This window comes from Canis aureus, chromosome 2 (assembly GCF_053574225.1).
Source record: "Canis aureus isolate CA01 chromosome 2, VMU_Caureus_v.1.0, whole genome shotgun sequence".
NCBI lineage: Eukaryota > Metazoa > Chordata > Mammalia > Carnivora > Canidae > Canis > Canis aureus.
This window is the reverse complement of record NC_135612.1, coordinates 30,328,501-30,347,826: the sequence shown is the minus strand read 5'-3', so window position 1 is coordinate 30,347,826 and position 19,326 is coordinate 30,328,501. Positions and strand designations below refer to the sequence as shown.

General features: G+C 38.6%; 2 protein-coding genes and 1 long non-coding RNA gene across 4 annotated transcripts in view; 1 reads left to right on the top strand and 2 right to left on the bottom strand.

Moving 5' to 3' along the window:
* Positions 1 to 19,326, top strand: part of IQGAP2 (IQ motif containing GTPase activating protein 2) — a 288,130-nt gene that overhangs the window by 197,051 nt on the left and 71,753 nt on the right. For both annotated transcript variants that reach the window (XM_077867634.1, XM_077867629.1), the window contains exon 13: positions 6,360 to 6,523. In XM_077867634.1, coding sequence (XP_077723760.1) covers positions 6,360 to 6,523 — 164 coding nt within the window. The remainder of the gene's footprint in view (positions 1 to 6,359; positions 6,524 to 19,326) is intronic.
* On the bottom strand, positions 3,420 to 9,805 carry LOC144295253 (uncharacterized). Its single transcript, XR_013362592.1, has 3 exons — positions 9,281 to 9,805; positions 7,374 to 7,627; positions 3,420 to 7,260 (listed from the first exon to the last, which is right to left on the bottom strand). It is a non-coding gene; the product is annotated as an uncharacterized LOC144295253 (long non-coding RNA).
* On the bottom strand, positions 10,703 to 17,541 carry F2RL2 (coagulation factor II thrombin receptor like 2). Its single transcript, XM_077867640.1, has 2 exons — positions 17,278 to 17,541; positions 10,703 to 13,229 (listed from the first exon to the last, which is right to left on the bottom strand). Exons 1-2 carry the CDS (start codon positions 17,339 to 17,341, stop codon positions 12,154 to 12,156), a joined length of 1,140 nt encoding a protein of 379 aa, XP_077723766.1. The 5' UTR covers positions 17,342 to 17,541; the 3' UTR covers positions 10,703 to 12,153.

Genomic DNA, 19,326 nt, shown 5'->3' with positions numbered 1-19,326 from the left:
GACATACAAATGGCCAACAGACACATGAAAAAGTGTACAACATCACTCATCATCAGGGAAATACAAATCAAAACTACAATGAGATGCCACCTCACACCTGTCAGAGTGGCTAAAATTAACAAAGGAAACAACAAATGTTGGTGAGGATGCAGAGAAAGGGGAACCCTATTATACTGTTGGTGGAAATGCAACCTGGTGCAGCCACTCTCAAAAATGGTATGGAAGTTCCTCAAAAAGTTTTAAAAATAGAAATACCCTACAACTCAGCAATTGCACTACTAGGTATTTATCCAAAGGATACAAAAATACTGATGCAAAGGGGCACATGCACCACGATGCTTATAGCAGCATTATCAGCAATAGCCAAATAATGGAAAGAGCCCAAATGTCTATCACTTGATGAATGGATAAAGAATATATGGTGTGTGTGTGTGTGTATACATACATATACATAATACATAACAAATATTATTATATATATTATAAAATATATTCCATTGTGGAATGGAATATTAGCCATCAGAAAAATGAAGTCTTGCCATTTGCAACCACATGGATGGAACTAGAGAGTATTATGCTAAGTGAAATAAGCCAGAGGAAGACAAATACCATGTGATTTCACTCATAGGTGGAATTTAAGAAACAAAACAGATGAACATATGGGAAGGGTAAAGAAAAAAAGGAGAGAGGAAAACAAGCCATAAGAGACTTCATGAGGAGCGCCTGGGTGGCTCAGCAGTTGAGCATCTGCCTTCAGCTCTGGGCGTGATCCCAGGGTTCTGGAATCGAGTCCTGCATTGGGCTTTTTGCGAGGAGCCTGCTTCTCCCTTCGCCAGTGTCTCTACCCCTCCCTGTGTGTCATGAATAAATAAATAAAATCTTTTTTTAAAAAAGAGAGACACTGAATGATCGAGAACAAACTGGAGGTTGATGGAGGGAGGGAGGTGGGGGATGGGATAGATGAGTGATAGGTATTAAGGAGGGCACTTGTTATGATGAGCGCTGGGTGTTATATGTAAGTGATGAGTCACTAAATTTTACTTTGAAACCAATATTACAATATATGTTAATTAACAAAAGTTTAAATAAAAGCTTGAAACACTAAAAGATAGTAGTGGGAGAACAAATAAAGAGCTCCATTCTGGTTGTGCTGTTTGATGTGGGAGACATCTTATGTAAGCAGTAGACATTCTAAACCCTCTGTTCTCCTTATATCTTATGTTTTTATTTTGGTCACCTTAATTGAGTATCTTTTTCCTAAAAGCCATCTTTTATTTACTTTTTTATGCAGATAGCTCAACAGATTCCTAGGCATAGAGTAAGTGCTTAATAAATGTTTAATAATTTCTCAAAAATAAACCTCTTTTCCCCTCAAAAAAAAAAAATAAAGAAGTGGGTCATAGACTGAAGCTCAGCAGTGGGATTATCCCTTTTCTTGTAAACAAAGGAAGTGATGCAGATGTGCCCAGGGGGCTTCTGGGTAGGTGTTTCAGCTCCCATGAGGTCATTTACTATGACCTCAGCAGCTTGTATTCTTAGAAACATACCAAACAAAAACTTGAACAAGTGATTTCAATCAAGTCAGCTGGAATGCAGTCATTCCCAGGTGATTGGCCGTTAGGAACACATATTCTCTTTCTCAGATGTAGTTCTGTTAAGATCATTTTTGGATGGGGTGTTTGAAAGTATTTAGAACAGTCTATGAAAGGGACCTTGTGTCTAGGGTATGATCTGAAGTATTCCGCTCTCTCTAGGTTATAATTTCTATGGTAAAATGGTGATACCTTGTGTGTGAATAGTACATACTTTCCTGAGTTCTTCAGTGTTTTGAGATAATGTAACTTGCATGTTAGAGAAGTATTTTTGCTTATTCTTCAAACAGATTGAAGTGTTATAATCTGGAATAATTTCTGGGCGTTTGAAATTGTCCCTTCTACAGATAAGTCTTTTCATTCTTAATGAGGTGGTGTTTATGGGTATCTATTCAGAAGATACTTTGCTAAATATTTTTCTTTAATTTGAGCATCAAGAAGAAGATAGTTCTTATAAATTACAGTACTTACTGTTTCATACCATGTCATATTTGTAAAGTGTGTTTGAAAAATAGCTAACAAAATGGCAATAAGTTTGGCCTTAAAAATTTTTATTTTCTAAGCTTTCTGCTGGTTAATGTTTAGTTTCTTTACTAGTTTTTATCCATCAGCACTGACCAGGGAAGCACATACCCCTGTTAGTGTGTGTATGTGTGTGTGTGTGTATGTTCATAGACAGTTGACCCTTGAACAATGTAGGTTTGAACTGCACGGGTCCACTTATACTTGGATTTTTTTTCATCATTACAGTACTATAAATGTATTTTGTTTTCCATATGGTTTTCTTAACATTTTCTTTTCTCTAGTTTATTATAAGAACACTGTATGTAATACATAAAAACATACAAGATACTTGTTAGTTGACTATGTTATCAGTAAGGCTTCCTCCAATCAGTAGTAAGCAATTAGTAGTTAAATTTTGGGGAGTCAAAAGTTATACATGAATTTTTGACTGCATGAGGGATTGGTGCTCCTAACCCCCACATTGTTCAAGGGTCAACTGTATATTAAGTATATTCATGAATATACATACATACACTAGTATTTTATGACTGGCTGATAGTTTTTTTTTTTTTTTTTTATTCATGAGACACAGAGAGAGAGAGAGAGAGAGAGAGGCAGAGACACAGGCAGAGGGAGAAGCAGGCTCCATGCAGGGAGCCCGATGAAGGACTCGATCCCAGGTCTCCAGGATCAGCGCCCTGGGCCCAAGGCAGGCGCCAAACCGCTGCGCCACCCGGGCTGCCCTAGTTTATTTTTAATAATTAGGTGGTACTGAGAAGGGGCCTCCAAATAGATATCTTTTGCTAGAGTTGCAGAAACTTGTCAAATTCCATAGCTTGGCTTCTGTATTTTTCATTCCTGGACCTTATAGTCTATTTCCTAAGATCCTGTGGTGTGGTAGAGATGGTAGAAAGTTGAACTGGTGAATATGGTTATTCTTCTTTTGGTATATCCATGAATTAGGGCTCCAGATGTTATTTTACCAGGTAAAATGTTATGGAAACAACTTGTGATATTAATCAGCCATATTCAAATCTTAAAAATATCCTAAAACATTAGTGACTGTTTCATTAGTGACTGTGTTCATTTCTGTGGAGCCTACCTTACACTTCCAGCTACATGTAGCTACTTAATTTTTTTATTTTTATTTTTTTAATTTTATTTATTTATTCATGAGAGACACGGGGGGAGGGGGAGAGAGAGAGGGTGGGGGAGAGAGAGGCAGAGACCCAGGCAGAGGGAGAAGCAGGCTCCATGTAGGAAGCCCAAAGTGGGACTCGATCCTGGGACTCCAGGATCATGCCCTGGGCCAAATGCGGTGCTGAACCACTGAGCCACCCAGGCTGCCCTCATGTAGCTACTTTAATAATTAAAATTAGATAAAATTTAAAATTAAGTTCTTCAGTTGTAGTAGTCACATTTTAAATGCTTAGTACTTACGTATGGCTAATAGCTACTATATTGAACAGGCCCGATAGAGAACATTTTCATCATCACAAAATGTTCTACTAGACACCATTGGACTCCATTGACCTGGAAATTCACCCTACTGGTCTATAGGGAATTGATTTTGAACTCTCTCTGTTTTGGCATCCTTTACAAAGTGATGAAGTAGAGTAATCAGAAGAATAGAAAGCATTGTAGAATGTAAAGGATAGAAGAATGTAATCCAAACGTCTTGGTACTTTAGTTTTCTTTTCTGTACATCTTTATGTTAAATTCTTCCAGCCCTGTTATTCTTTGGTTCCATCATCTACTATCTTGGCACTGCTGTCTAAGTGAGATTTACACTAGAAATTAGCATCCTTGTGCTACTTGTATGTAAAGTAGTCCTCCCATTTTATAACAGATTCATTGAGATATATATATATTCATATATCATAAAATTGACCTGTTTATGTGTTTTTATGGTGACTTTTATTGTGCTTAAAAAGTTTTACTACCATCACCACTGTATAAATTCAGAACATCTTCATCACCCCGAAAAGATACTTGGTACCCATTAGCAATCACTCCCTTTCCCCCTCTTCCTATCCCCCACCAACCACTAGTCTGCTTTGTTTCTATGGATTTTCCTATATTATGAATATTTCATATAAGTAGAATAATGTAACATGCCTTTTTATGTCTCCCTTCTTTCATTTGGCATTATGTTTTCAATGTGTCTGTGTCAAATACTTCCTATTCTTTCCTAGGTTAGGTAATATGCCATCCTGTGGGTATACATTTTGTTCATCAGTTGATGGATATGTAGGTTGTTTCCACTTTTTAATTGTTAAAAATATTTTTATAAACATTCATGTGTAACTTTTTATGTCAACCTGTGGTTTCATTTCCCTTGAGTGTATGAACTTAGGAGTTTAATATTTTAAGGCACTGCCAGTTTACCAATATGACTGTACCATTTCCTGTTCCTACCAGCATTTTATGAGAGTTGCAATTTCATCACATCCTCACAACACTTGTTATTGTTTGTCTTTTCTATTACAGCCATCCTAATGAGTATTAAGTGATATCTCATTGGGATTTGGGTTTGCATTTTCTTAATAGATATTGATAATATCTATTAAGATATTATCTGATATTGAGTATCTTTTCATGTGATTACTAGCTATTTGTATATCTTCTCTCAAGAAGTATATTTCAAGGCCTTTATCCATTTTAAATTGGGTTTTTTTTTCATTGCTGAGTTATAAGAACTCCATACATACTTGGTATACTCGTATATAAGGTATAAAGTCTTTATCAGATACAGAGCTTGCAAGTATTTTCTCCCAGTCTGTAGATTTCTTCACTTTCTTTGGTGTTTATGAAGCACAGAAGTTTCCATTTTTACAACATCCCATGTATTTATCTTTTTCTTTAGCTGTGTTTCTGGTGTCACATTTAAACTTACTGCCCACCCCAAGGCCACAGACTTACTCCTGTTTTCTCCCTAAGAGTTACATAGTTTAAGCTTCTACACTTAAATCTGTGATCCATTTTAGGTTTGTTTTTTTTCTTGTTTTTTGTTTTTTTTGCATATGCTTTACTCTTATGCGTGTGGATGTCCACTTGTCCCAGTGCCATTTGTTATAAAGACTTAGATCTGTTGAGTTGTTTTGGCACTCTTGTCAAAAATCTATTGATTGGGATGCCTGGGTAGCTCAGTGGTTGAGCGTCTGCCTTTGGCTCAAGACATGATCCCAGTTTGGGGATGAGTCCCACATCAGGCTCCCTGTGAGGAGCCTGCTTCTCCTTTGCCTGTGTCTCTGCCCCTCTCTCTCTCTCTCTCTGTCTCTCATGAATAAATAAATAAATATCTTTTAAAAAAAAAATGAACGACTAAGTTTAGGGCAGCCCAGGTGGCTCATCAGTTTAGCTCCGCCTTCAGCCCAGGGTGTGATCCCGGAGACCCAGGATGGAGTCCCACATTGGGCTCCCTGAATGGAGCCTGCTCTGCCTGTATCTCTGCCTCTCTCTCTCTCTCTCTCTCTCTCTGTGTGTGTATTTTCATGAATAAATAATTAAATCTTTAAAAAAATCTATTGATCATAAATGCAAGGGTTTATTTCCTTTTTTTTTTTTTTTGCAAGGGTTTATTTCTGAACTCTAAATTCCTTTCCACTGATCTGTCCATCTGTCCTTATGCCAGTATCATGTGGTATTAACTGTAGCTTTGTAATAAGTTTTGAAGATGAGAACTCCCATTTTGTTGTTTTTTCAACATTGGTTATTCTTGGTTCCTTGCATTTACATATGGATATTAGATTCAGTTTGTCAATTTCTGTTTGAAAAAAAAAAGGCAGCTGGGATTTTGATAGGGATTACACTGAATCTATAGATCACTTTGAAGACTATTTCCACCTTAACAGTATTAACTCTTCAGATCCATGAGCATAGGATGGTTTTCAATTTATTTAGGTCATCTTTAGTTTTTTTTTACATGGTGTTTCATAGTTTTCAGTGAACATGACTTGTGCTTCTTTGGTTAACTTCATTGCTCTGTTTTCCTTAAGTAATTATAATATGTGATTGGAACCCATCCCAAGTGGAATTTTCTCCTCAATTTCATTTATACACACTTACGTAATGTGTATAAATACAGTTGATTTTCCTACATTTATCTTGTATCCTGCAACCTTGCTGTGCTTGTTTATTAGCTCTTATGGTTTGTGTGGAGGGGGGCCCCATCCCCCTTTCTAACTTAATCTTTGTCATAGGTGATTCTAGAAAACTTACAATGTACTATGACTTAAAAGGAAAACTTTTTTTTTTCCATAGGAATTGTAGCTGTAGGACACATCAATGAAGCTATTGATGAAGGGAATCCTTTGAAAACTTTAGATACTCTGCTGTTACCTACTGCTAAGATTAAAAATGTGGACCCAGACTATGCCCAGCACTACCAGGATGTTTTATACCATGCCAAAACACAGAAACTTATGGTGAGTCTTAATAGGTTTGTTGCTTTTAACTTTACAGAGTGGGTTGGGGAAGGGGAGCTGGGAGGGAGGATTTTCTTTACTTGTTTTTCCTAAAGCTTATGAGCTGCTCATCCCAGCAAATTGCCTATGGATCAAAATGGAAATAATAAGGCTGTTTTTATCCATGTGTCAAACGTGAGTAGGAAGCTGGTTCCAGAGCTAATTGCTACTTCTACTTTAACTAAAAACTCATCGCTGGGTGAATTCTTGTTCAGAGTTCAAGTCATTGGATATTTACTGAGCACTTACTGTATAGTACAGTGTATAGAATCTGATTGGGGGGGGGAGTACAAAGAACACACAACACTTGAAGTTCTCTGTCCTTATCCTTAAGATGCTAAGAAACTGAGGCAGTGGGCAGTCTGGGTGCCTCAGCAGTTTAGCACCGTCTTCGGCCCAGGACGTGGTCCTGGAGACCCAGGATTGAGTCCACCCTTCATGGAGCCTGCTTCTCCCTCTGCCTGTCTCTCTCTCTCTCTCTCTGTCTCTGTCTCTCTCTCACTGTCTGTCTCTCATGAATAAATGAAATTTAAAAAAAAAGAAACTGAGGCAGTGAGCATTCTCATATAGTATAGTTAAATAGCAGTGAGATGAGTATATGTCAAAACAAGTCCTGTACAGAGTGGTTCAGAGACAGTGGATTGTTGTAGACTAGAGTCTCAAGAGGAGTGGTCATGGAGACAGAACAGGAGCTGTACCTGAAAGGGAAGGAGTAGCTGGTTAGGTGGGTAGGAAGCAGGATGGCGTAGGCAGGGAATAGGAGTGAGGAGTGTGTGAGCATGGTGTGTTCTCCACATGGGAGGAGACTGACCTGGGTACCGTCCCCTTAAAAAGAGAGGGTTTTTTCATCACTGCAGAGCTTAAACTGACCATGGGAGAAATTCTACAGACAGCCATTCTTGGAAGGGTACTGAAGGCAAAGTTGATGACTTGGTCTCTGACAGTGGAAGTGATGCTACGTGGGACCTACCCACTTGTAGCTATCATGTTGCCAGGTGCAAGCCAAACCTCAAAGAGGTGGATGTTTCCTCTGTGTAGGTCTTCACAACCCAGAGACAGTCTCATCTGAAACAGGAAAAACATATTTTCCTAGAGCAAACATTTATTGAGTACCTGCTATTTGCCATGCATGATATTAAATACTTGTATGTTTATTATCTCATATAGTTTTCATAATAATCCATAACAACCATATGAGTGATCTATCTTTATTATCATCTTACAGATAATGGAATTTAGACTAAATAATTTGTCCAAAGCTATCCAAGAAGTAATTAGTTCTACAACCATGCCCTGGTGTGTCTGATTCAGAAACATATGTTATTGTGCATGGAGGCAGATGGAAAGGATGCTTATTCAACCATTTTAATAGCAAAAGACCCAAAACAATATAACTATTCATCAAGAGGGGGCCAGTTAAGTAAATTGCATTATATCCTTATAGTGAAATACTCTGCAGTCATTAAAAAGAATGAGTGAATTGGGACGCCTAGGTGGCCCAGCAGTTGAGCATCGTCTGCCTTTGGCACAGGGCATGATCCTGGGGAAAGGGGAAAGGGGCAGAAGAGGGAGAAAGAGAGAATCTCAAGCAGAGTCTCCACTGAGCACCAAGCCTGATGTAGGGCTCGATCTCATGACCTGAGCCAAAACCAAGGTTGGGTGCTTAACCAACTGAGCCACCCAGGTGCCCCTTTACATTTTTTAAAATGACAAAGACAAAAGAAATTCTAATTTAAAAATCCAGGTGAAGGGGCACCTGGGTGGCTCAGTGGTTGAGCATCTGCCTTTGGCTCAAAGCATGATCCTGGAGTCCCAAGATTGAGTCCCACGTTGGGCTCCCTGCATGGATCCTGCTTCTCCCTCTGCCTATGTCTCTGCCTCTGTGTGTGTGTGTGTGTGTCTCATGAATAAATAAATAAATTTTGAAAAAGAAAGAATGGGAGAATCTATATTGGACAATCTTCAGTATATATCTCATATATATATATATATATATATATATATATATATCATTAAGTCAAAAAAACATGTTTCTACATGCCTCAAAAATGAGATATACACTGATTGTAAGCATATGCTTGTATGTGCATAAAATATTTCTAGAAGAAAACCTGCCTCAAAAATGAGATATACACTGATTGTAAGCATATGCTTGTATGTGCATAAAATATTTCTAGAAGAAAACCACCTTCTGGAAGGTGACCTAGGAAGCTGGTTTACATGGGAGACTTTTTTTTTTAAGATTTTATTTTTTTTTTAATTTTTTTTTAATTTTTTTTTTTTTATTTATGATAGTCACAGAGAGAGAGAGAGAGGCAGAGACACAGGCAGAGGGAGAAGCAGGCTCCATGCACCGGGAGCCCGACGTGGGATTCAATCCCAGGTCTCCAGGATCGTGCCCTGGGTCAAAGGCAGGCGCCAAACCGCTGCGCCACCCAGGGATCCCTAAAGATTTTATTTTAAATTATCTCCATACCCAACATGGGGCTCGAACTCACAACCATGAGATCAAGAGTCACATGTTCTACCAACTGAGCCAGCCAGGTGCCCTGGGAGACTTCATTTTTACTCCATTGTTGTGCTGTTTGGATTTCATTTTTTACAGAGTGCATATATTACATCCTGAATGTTTCTAAACTTAAAAAACAAAACAAAAAGCAGTGTAAACAACTCAAAAATGCTGTTTCCCCCCATAATTTAGTTTGAAATAGGACCTACCAGCCCAGTCAAGGTGTTCCTTTCAAAGCAGCCAACTTCCATGTAAGTTATTAGAAATATTTTGTCATGGGATGCGTAGGAGGCTCAGGGGTTGAGTGTCTGCCTTTGGATCAGGTCATGATCCTGAGGTCCTGGGATCAAGTCCCGCATCAGTCTCCCTGTGAAGAAAAAAATTATATTATTTGTATTGTCTGTATAAAGTTTGTGTGAAAGTATACAGCTGTTAAAGATCACAATGGGAAGGAGCCTCGGTGTCCATCGAAAGATGAATGGATAAAGAAGATGGGTATATGTATAAAATGGAATATTCCTCAGCCATTAGGAACGACAAATACCCACTATTTGCTTCGACATGGAGGGACCTGGAGGGTATTATGCTGAGTGAAATAAGTCAATCAGAAAAGGACAAACATTATATGGTCTCATTCATTTGGGGAATATAAAAATTAGTGAAAGGGAATAAAGGGAAAGGAGAGAAAATGAGTGAAAATATCAGTGAGGGTGACAAAACATGAGACACACCTAACTCTGGGAAATGAACAAGGGGTAGTGGAAGGGGAAGTGGGCAGGGGGTGGGGGTGACTAGGTGATGGGCACTGAGGGGGGCACTTGGCGGGATGAGCACTGGGTGTTATGCTATATGTTGGCAAATTGAACTCCAATAAGAAATTTTTTTAAAAAAATCACAGTGGATAGGGCTTGCATGGAACTTATAGCCAGGTTTAAGAAAGACTGAGGACAATGATGTAAGTTGTTGAGAATTCTTGATCCTTGTTAACAGTATTTCAAGTGGAACCTTCCTGGGCACCAAATTCCTTTTGTCTCATGGAGAAAAGTTGGGTAATGGGCATATTAGCACATACTTAGCAGAAATCACATTTTCTGTGTTCACTAGACGTAGTAAATTCTGAGCTATTTTAAAATCAAAAACTTTCCTTGAGAATTTATGAATTAGACCTATAAAAAGTTTGGTTTTACTACTTGTATATTTCGTGTGTAAGAGATGTGTGCTTTTAACAAGTCAGTATTGCTGCATTTTTCCCCCTGTGTGGAACTGTATTACACTTGATGACTTTATTTGCAGAAACCAATTGCTTTCATTGAAGTTTCATCATGTTAAAATTTATTATAGATTTCTTTTTCTTTCTAAAAGATTTTTTTAATTTGAAGTAATCTCTACACCCAACATACCTCTATAACCAACAGGAGACTCAGACTCACAACCCAGGGATCAAGAGTCTCATGCTCAACCTACTGAGCCAGCCAGGCACCCTTAGGTTTCTTTTTCTTGATCACTGTAGTGTTTAACTGATTTTTTTTCTTCATGTAACCACATACCTACTGTAAAAGATCTTCATGTGTGTGGTTTTTGCAAGTTCTTTACCTAAATCCAATGAAATAGGAAACTGCACAATAAAAACATGCATTTAAAATTCTTTATTGTTTTGATAATTATTACAAAGTATACAAAGTATATAGTCTATGCACATTCCCATAAACTTGAACATTTATGTCAACAGTCCTTCATACCCTTAACCACATTATCCCATCTTCTATCTAATCCCTAAACTGAAAGAAATGTCATTGACTTACAGGAATATACTGGGCATTTATAACAAACTATTTCCCCATGAAAAACTACATATGAGGAAAAAATATTGAAGGTATTATTTTAGACTTCTAAATGACTTCATGAATGTGTTCTAGTTTAGCTTATTTTTTTTTACACGCCCAACTAAAAATGATGTCCCACGTCATACAGAGTACCTTGCCTTCTCAGTAAGAATTGAATGAGCTCTCAGATGCTTAGATGTTTTGGAATTTCATTTGTTCACTCAGCAGCGTGATATACAAAGCATGGGTCTGGACTCCACAGACCCTGAGAAGACTTGGGTCTACAAGAAGCTAAAGAAGGAAGAGGATGAGCCCCTTCTTTACATGGTGCTTAATAAGTGTTAATGAAATTAATATCTGCGTGTAAAGAAACTACATCTAAGTGTCAGAATAAAAATACAAGAAAGGGAGATGAGAAAAAGGAACTCCTAGTTTGACAGCAAGAAGAACAGTCCTTCAAAGGCTTTAAGAGATGAAAAGAATTAAGGCAAACATGTTAAAAATAGCTTTACAGTTAGAGGCAAGAGCAAAGAGCAGAGAAATCGGGATTACAGCAAAGCAAGAAGTTTGGCCAGTGCCATCTTGGCAGGCACGGTTTGTTGGGAAGCAAAGTTGGAAAGTTATTCCTGAATGCCAAGCAAGAGATTTATAGTTTATCCCAATGCAGTGGACAGTCAGTGGCAGTTTTTGAACTGGGGATTTTGAAGGATGTGCTCAGTCTGCTCTCTGAAGAAGATTGCTCTGGCAGTGGCCGATGAAATGGAGGATAGGCTAGCAGTGAAGAGAATGGCAAGAAGCCAATGGTGGGACTAAGATAATGGACCCCAGTGATAAAAATCCCTCAGAGTGAACTGGCGAGGCAGCCACCAGCAATGAGTGTCAAAGGAGACAGAAGAACTAAAAATGATGCCAGATATTGAAAACAGATCTTAGCTTCTCCCTGTGCTTCATCCTATTCCACCTCCTCCGCCAAGACATCTAGAGTAGAAACCTCATGAAGCTTGGAAGACAGAGATGTAAAGAGCATGAAGTACCAGTCAGGCGAGTGTGTCAGTTGACCTAAGGAAAATGGTGATATCTTTTCTCCTGTAGTGACATCCTTAAAACACTTTCAAAGTATTAATGTAAAATAATGCTTTTATAGTGTTTTACTCTGCAGCAGTATTTCTTAGGAGCTGAAAAATGGAGCTGCAGGATCGAACCCCTTGCACTAGGCATATGTTATCCCAAGAATGTATGTTTTCAGAGAGCCTTCATTACTAAGATGATTTCACCATTGTAAGATAAACGGTGGAGTGATCTATGATTTTTGACATTAGAAAATAAAGGAGTGGATCTAGGCAACTATTTAGGCTCCCAAGGCACAAAGCTATGAGATAGATAAAATATAAGCCATCAGTGTTGTTGTAGTAGTAGTTGGCATGGTGAATAATAAGTATAATATTGCTTGGAGCAAAGCAAATGGTAAAAATCACAAGAACAAGGAGACTCGCCTTAACATAGCACAACCATCTGTCATCATAGGCATTAAGTGTCTGAATGATGGCTGTATAGCAGTAGATAATGACCACAAAGGGAATTAAGAATCCAAAGAATGCCAAGGAGATGAAGTAGTAGAGTTGGAAGGGAGACGAGGACTCGCATGTGTTGTGGACATCATGGCAGGTTTTGATGTCTTGCTGGACAAGATAATACTCTTGCTTCAGGATGAAGAATGGCAGCATGTATAAGAAAACTGTTGCCCACACAAATCCACACGTTAGGAAGGCATAGTAACGCTTGGGCAGCACTCGGTAAGTAAAAGGATGGACAATGGCTAGGTAGCGGCTGATACTAATGCAGGCGAGGAGCAGAATGGAGCAATACATGTTGCCATAGAAGATGACTGTGGTGGCCCGGCACATGACTTCTCCAAATACCCAGTTGTTCCCATTGAGGTGATAAGCTATCTTAAATGGCAGTGTGACACAAAAAAGAAAGTCTGCAATGGCCAAGTTGGTGTAGAAGATGGTCATACAGATGGATCTGGTCCTGAAGAAGAGCCTCCACAGGGTCACCACATTGGCTGGCACACCTACGACAAACACCAGGATGTAGATGGCAGGTATCAGTTTGGTACTTAAGGAGCTTCTCAGGTACCCCATGGTAGCATTATTCACCTGAAGATTTGAAACACTTTCTTCAGGACACTTAAATTTTATAGTTGTGGTAGTTCCTTCTGTCCAGCCTTCTATGGCAGAAAGGGGGAACTCTTCAAAAGAATTTGAGGGAGCCCCACGGAAGGTCTTGATAGGTAAGGTCGGTTCTGCCAAGTTGTGTACGTCATTTTCCATGCCTGCAATTGAGAAAGATGTATTAACATGGATCATTGCTGGGCCCATAGTTATGGTTCAGGAGATAGGAAAACTAAGTCTTAGGCTGCATAATTTCTGTAGTTTTAGAATTGAGTATCATTTTCATTTTTAAAAATCACTATAAATCAGGTACGGGAATGCATTTAGTATGTGTCATATGCCCCAGCACTGTGATAGCCCATGCAGGAACGAAAACTAGAAGGCAACTCCTTGCGTGTAGGAAGTTTATAATGCTGCCAGAGGAAACAGCAACAGCACATCAGACCTCCACAGGCCAATGTCATACTCACTATAAGTCGTACAGGTATTCAGACAGTGGTAAAAAGATTTAAAAGTTTAAGCAGAATATCAAGGAAAAAATGAATGTGAGCAAAGATGAGTGAGGCTCCTAAAGAGATGGAAATTAATAGATGAGTAAGAATCTGGTAGGTGATATCTGGACAGAGACATAGAATAGGCTGGTATGGGATGTGGGAATGTCAGATAAATTCATTCAAATGTTTATTGCATACTAATATGCCAGTGATAGAGTTTTAAATAAACTCTATGGCCTGTCTTCAACTGTCAGACTAGTGGAAAAGATGCACAAAATCTTGCTGTCAGATGCTCTCAAGGCACACCTGAGAAGTGAAAGAGGAGGTTACAGCTAAATCTCTGAAGGGCCTCTAAACTACCCTAAGAAGTGATGGCCCATTCCTAGATGCTGGGGTTATGCACAGACAAAATTGTGAATAGAGGCATGGCCAATATGGTAGACAGTATGATGGGCCCCCAAGATTCCTCCTGCTAATGCCTGGAACCTTTGAATATGTTATTTTATATGACAAAAGGGACTTTACAGATGTGATTTAGGATCTTCAGATGGCATGAGTATCCTGGATTGGCTGAGTGGGCCAGATGTAATCATAAGACTCCTTATAAGAGGGAAGCAAGAGAGTCATTGTCAAATATTTAAAGGTGATGTGCTGCTGGCTTTGACGATGAAAGAAGGAGCCATAAATGAAGGAATGCGTGTGACTTCTAGAAGCTGAAGAAGGCAAGAAAATAGATTCTCTCCTCGAGCCTCCAGAATGAACACAGCCTTGCTGACACCTTGATTTCAGGACTTGTGGCCCCCAGAAATATAACTTGTATTGTTTTAAGCCACTAAGGTTGTGGTAATTTGTTCTATCAGCAATGACATGCTAATATAACCGTGATTTGATTTACATTTAAGATGACTTTGGTGACAGTGTAGAAAACAGATGGAAAAGGTAAGAAATTAGAGGGAAGGAGGACTGAGTTGGAGCCTACTGTAGTCATTCAAACTCAAGGTGGACAGTAACAAATTAGAGCAATGGCAGTAGAAAAGCAAAGATGAACACTTGGAACTGATGGTGGCTCCAAGGAACTTGGCATCCAGTGGGCTCCAGTGGCAATGAGGGAGAGGCAGGAAGCAAAAATGATTTGGAAGTTTCTGCTTTAGAAGATGTTGGGGAAGGGATGGGACAAGGACATGAGTAGAGGAGACAAAGGAAGAAAAATGAGAAGATGGACATAGAGAACGTGGTCAAATAACATCATAACGTTGTATGGGTGACAAATGATAATCACACCATACAATGTGTAGGACTGTTGAATCTCTGTGTTGTTCACTTGAAACCAATGAAACCAAAGTCAACTATACTTCAATTTAAAAAACTAAAGAAAAAAATTGGAAATGGAACAAAAAGGAATAGAGACATAACATTATTCTATGTCCTATAAATGGTGGGCATTGGTTGGCAGGCTAATTTTAATAATCCTAATACAAGAGCAGTTTCAAAAGCACAATAGACCTTAACACTCAAACCTAATTCTCATTAAATAATTCTTCCATAAATTAGTCTTTGATATGTACAGAAAGTAGATCCTCTGAAATTTCTGAGATAGATCTTGATGCTGAATACAAATGTCATACGAATTTAAAAATGCCATTGCTCTGCCAGTTAGGTCTTTTCGTATGACCTCTGAATTCTTACATGTTGAATACTTGGGGTTAGTGATGAGTAAGGTGGTTCTCATTCAAAGCCAGTTTCTCTTCCTGCTTTAATCTCTAGCAGTTCGCCCCCAGGTGAAATTGAAGCCTTCCTCATAACCCTGAGATTGCACAAACAGAATTCAGTGTATAAAACAGTGTTGCCTGAACAAGTAGGGACAGGGAATTGCTCAGGTGTCATTTAAGGGAAGATAGACTAAAGAAAAAAAAATCTGAATAGTGTTCTTCTGTGCCTGTGAACTTTGAAAGTATGTGGCATGTCACTTGAGTTCAGCCACACGAATCCTTTCTCGGGTTTGCATTTTGGAAAATGCTTAAATTTGACATCACCCATAGAGAAGTGCCTTGGGAAGTAGGCACAAAGCTGGAAGACAGTGGCTGGGGAACATGGTGTACGAGATATTTCCTTTCAAGATCTGATAAGAGAGTTGTTGATACGAAGTGTTTGTTAGTTTTCAGAAAATTCCTGTGGTTGAGCAAGACATGGTGCCTAAAAGCATGGTAAACAGTGACTCTGTGAAAAAGTCTTGATTCTTTTTTCCATGAGAATTCCAGATCTGGTTCAGTGTGAACAAGTCTTTTATTCCTTAGAGAGTAGTGTGACTTAATAGTCCTCACTGTTAAATTTTACATAGTTTTTTTTTAAATTTCTTTGATTTCTTAATACAGGCTTACATTTGGCATAATGTTTCTGAAATGTTTTTAACTTGGGATAAGGCCTTAGACAGAGGACCAGACTTCACCCTCTAGATGATGGGTTCTTCGCTCACATTTCTCCCACCTTACAGAAGAAAGCACAAGCACTGCCCATTCCTTTGTCACCTTTAAATGCCCCCTGTTCACCTCTACAAACCCCCACCAATGTCTTGCAGGAACCGCCACCAACATCTTGCAGGAACCCCCTTCACAAACTTTTCTTTTCCTTTTCTGCTGTCTTTGGGTTCATTTACAGCCAGAAGGAACAGTCAGTTATCCTATTCACGAATCTCACATGTGCTCTTGCGCTGAGTGGGTTTTCTTAGCGTTTCCCTACAACCACCTTGGTGATTGAAGCAACATTCTTTATGGAGGTTTGGTTTTGTTACATTTTTATTTATTCTACTTCATCATCTTCTCTCACCCCAGTTCTCCCGCTCCTAACAACATTGGCTGGAAAACAACCTGATAGTAAAAGAATTATGGGTAGATCTATGACAAACTGGTTTGTTTTGGAGTAAGCAGGAGGCTGACATTGTGTTGAGCAGAAGAGGAAACAAGTTAAGAGTTGAATAAAAATATTTGGGAGATATCATTTCTAAAACTAAAAGATCTTGTGAATGTAGGGAAGACTCCATGATAAAACAAAGTCAAAAAAAAAAAAAGGTATGTCATTAAAGAAATATTGACTTGTCAGCCTTACTTATTCTAAAGAAAGACCACTCATTCTTTCTGGGAATATTTATGTTTCTCCCATTTGTGCTTCAAGAGAATGTATAAACATAGGATTTTTTTAAATATCTGGAAAAGGTACTATCTTTGCTGAATCAGAGGAAATTCTTAGAAAATCAGAATCTTCTCACAAAGAAATTTGATTCTTAATTCTAGAGATCTAAAATCTTGACCATGCCACAAATTTTTAAATCTAAGCAGAAAGGACTAGTCTTTGATAAAATGTGAATAGAGTAAACAAGCCGTAGCTATCCACTTCCATGATTCTACCTTTTCTTTTTAAGGTTTTATTTATTTATTCATGAGAGACACAGCGGCAGAGACTCAGGCAGAGGGAGAAGCAGGTTCCCTGTGGGGAGCCCGATGTGGGACTCGATCCCGGGGCTCCGGGATCACGCCCTGAGCCAAAGACAGATGCTCAACTGCTAAGCCACCCAGGCATCCCTGATGCTACCTTTTAATAACAAACATTAAAGTGTGCCTTTTGGGTTGCAGATTGCATGACACGCAAAGAAAATTGGATGCAGTTCATTCTCGTTACACAAACCAGCACCCCCAACACACCCCATGAGAAAAGAGCTTACCGCTTTGACAAAAAATGGGTGACAGAAGCATCAGTCCAGCAGCTACAAAGATGAGGGCTTTCATCTTGGTGACCTGAATCCCGTTTCCCAAACGTTATTAAATGTATAAACTAGGGAGCCCGGCTGCACATCAGTTTCTTGTGTTAACAGCAAATGGAAATCTCATTCTCTCCTTAAAATGTGCTGTCCTGTGCTCTGCAGGCTGGGAAGCTTGCCCGGGTCCTCTGGAGGGAAAGGGTGTGACAGGACTCGTTGCAGTGCGCATGACTCAGGCTGAGCCTCTGAGCACATTACTTTATCCCTGGAGAAAATCCTTTAACTCTTACCCACCTCTAATAATCTGTTCTGAGTAGATGCTGGAAGGTAATAGACAGTCCTTTACAGAAGTAAGCTGATGATGGATGTTGAGTAGCAGTTAGTTTTGACTCTGTCACCTATCTCATTTTTATGCATTTAAAAAACACTGTTCCAGGGGGTAATTTCTTCTCAGTAATGAAGCTGTCAGAAATTATCCTTTCCTTATCCTTCCAGCTCCTTCGAATCTTAATGCTTAAACTCATTACATAATTATAAATAAAATGAATCGTGAAAAGCAAGCATTTTTTAGGAAGTGAAATTTAAGAGCTTGATTACTTTGAAAATTCTCCATCAGTGTCACATCGGTCTGAATTTGTCATTACTCCTTGGCCAGATTTGGTTCTATGGTGTTTTGTTTTGCCATAACTCAGCACACTCTGAGCTGTTGGTTAACTCTATAGGATCAGGCAAGGGTGGCAGCAGGCGAGGGGAGAGGGGTGGTGGGTGGAGGCGGTGTTAAATAATACTTGGTTAAACTGAAATCATGATACAGCATTGAATGCAGAGGACTCTGTTTATTCCATGGTTGTTGGTGAGGTCTATAATGAGCTTTTTTTTAATTGTGGCAAAATATGTGTAACATACAATTTACTATCTTAATCATTATTAAATGTACAACTCAGTAGTATTTAGTACGATCACGTTGTTGCACAATATATTAGCTTTTATGAGTAGTTATTTCCTGGAGGATATGATTTAATATGTAGTAAAAAGAAAAAAAAAAAAAGAACTGCATTGTAACAGATTTTTCTGTAATTAACACAACTTAAGGTTAAACCCTAAGCCAAACAATCCAACAGCATTTTGCATATAAAATGTAGCAAGAATCAGAAAATACAGGTTTCACGTGAGACTTACAGGCTGTCGGATAAGCCGGGAAGGAGTTGATCTGTGTAAACTTTTCACACTTGATTAAATTTCATCACACCAAGAGTTTTACAATAAAAACTCAGTGTCTAAAAGCACTCGGGTGGCTCAGTGGTTGAGCGTCTGCCTTTGGCTCACTCAGGTCATGATCCTGGGGTCCTGGAATCAAGTCCTGCATCAGGCATCTCAGAGAGAGAGAGCCTGCTTGTCCCTCTGCATATGTCTCTGCCTCTCTGTGTGTCTCTCATGAATGAATGAATGAATGAATGAATAAATAAATAAATAAATAAATAAATAAATAAATAAATAAATAAAATCTTTTAAACAAAATTCAGCATCTAATATTTTAGCTACATAATATATGATAACAGAAGCTGAGATTGAAAGCTATTTTATTGTGGAAATAATAACCAAAATGCCACAAAATATTGAAAAGCATACTTTTTTGTATAATTAAAATTGTCTAGGACTCACAAAATTCAGGAATTTATGACTTAATTTACAGATGACCTAGCTTCTCTTTACTCATACATTGAATCTGGCTCTTAAGCTAGAGATGGAGCCCTGACCATCCTATAAATACAGTTCCAGTCTTTTGGTAAACAATGTAAAAAGGAGACCTTAAACTGGTAGAGTTTGGTTTTCACTCCTGGTTTTGTATTTAACTCTAGCATCCTTTAGTGTAATGAGTCATGATTTAAACTGTTGACTTAAATTCATTTGATTTGTCAAGTTTCTCTTTGGTTTGCTGTATAAAATAGATTCTTTAAGCTTTTAAGTGGGATTGTAACTTCCCTCTCATATGGGCAAAAGTTTGTATGGTGC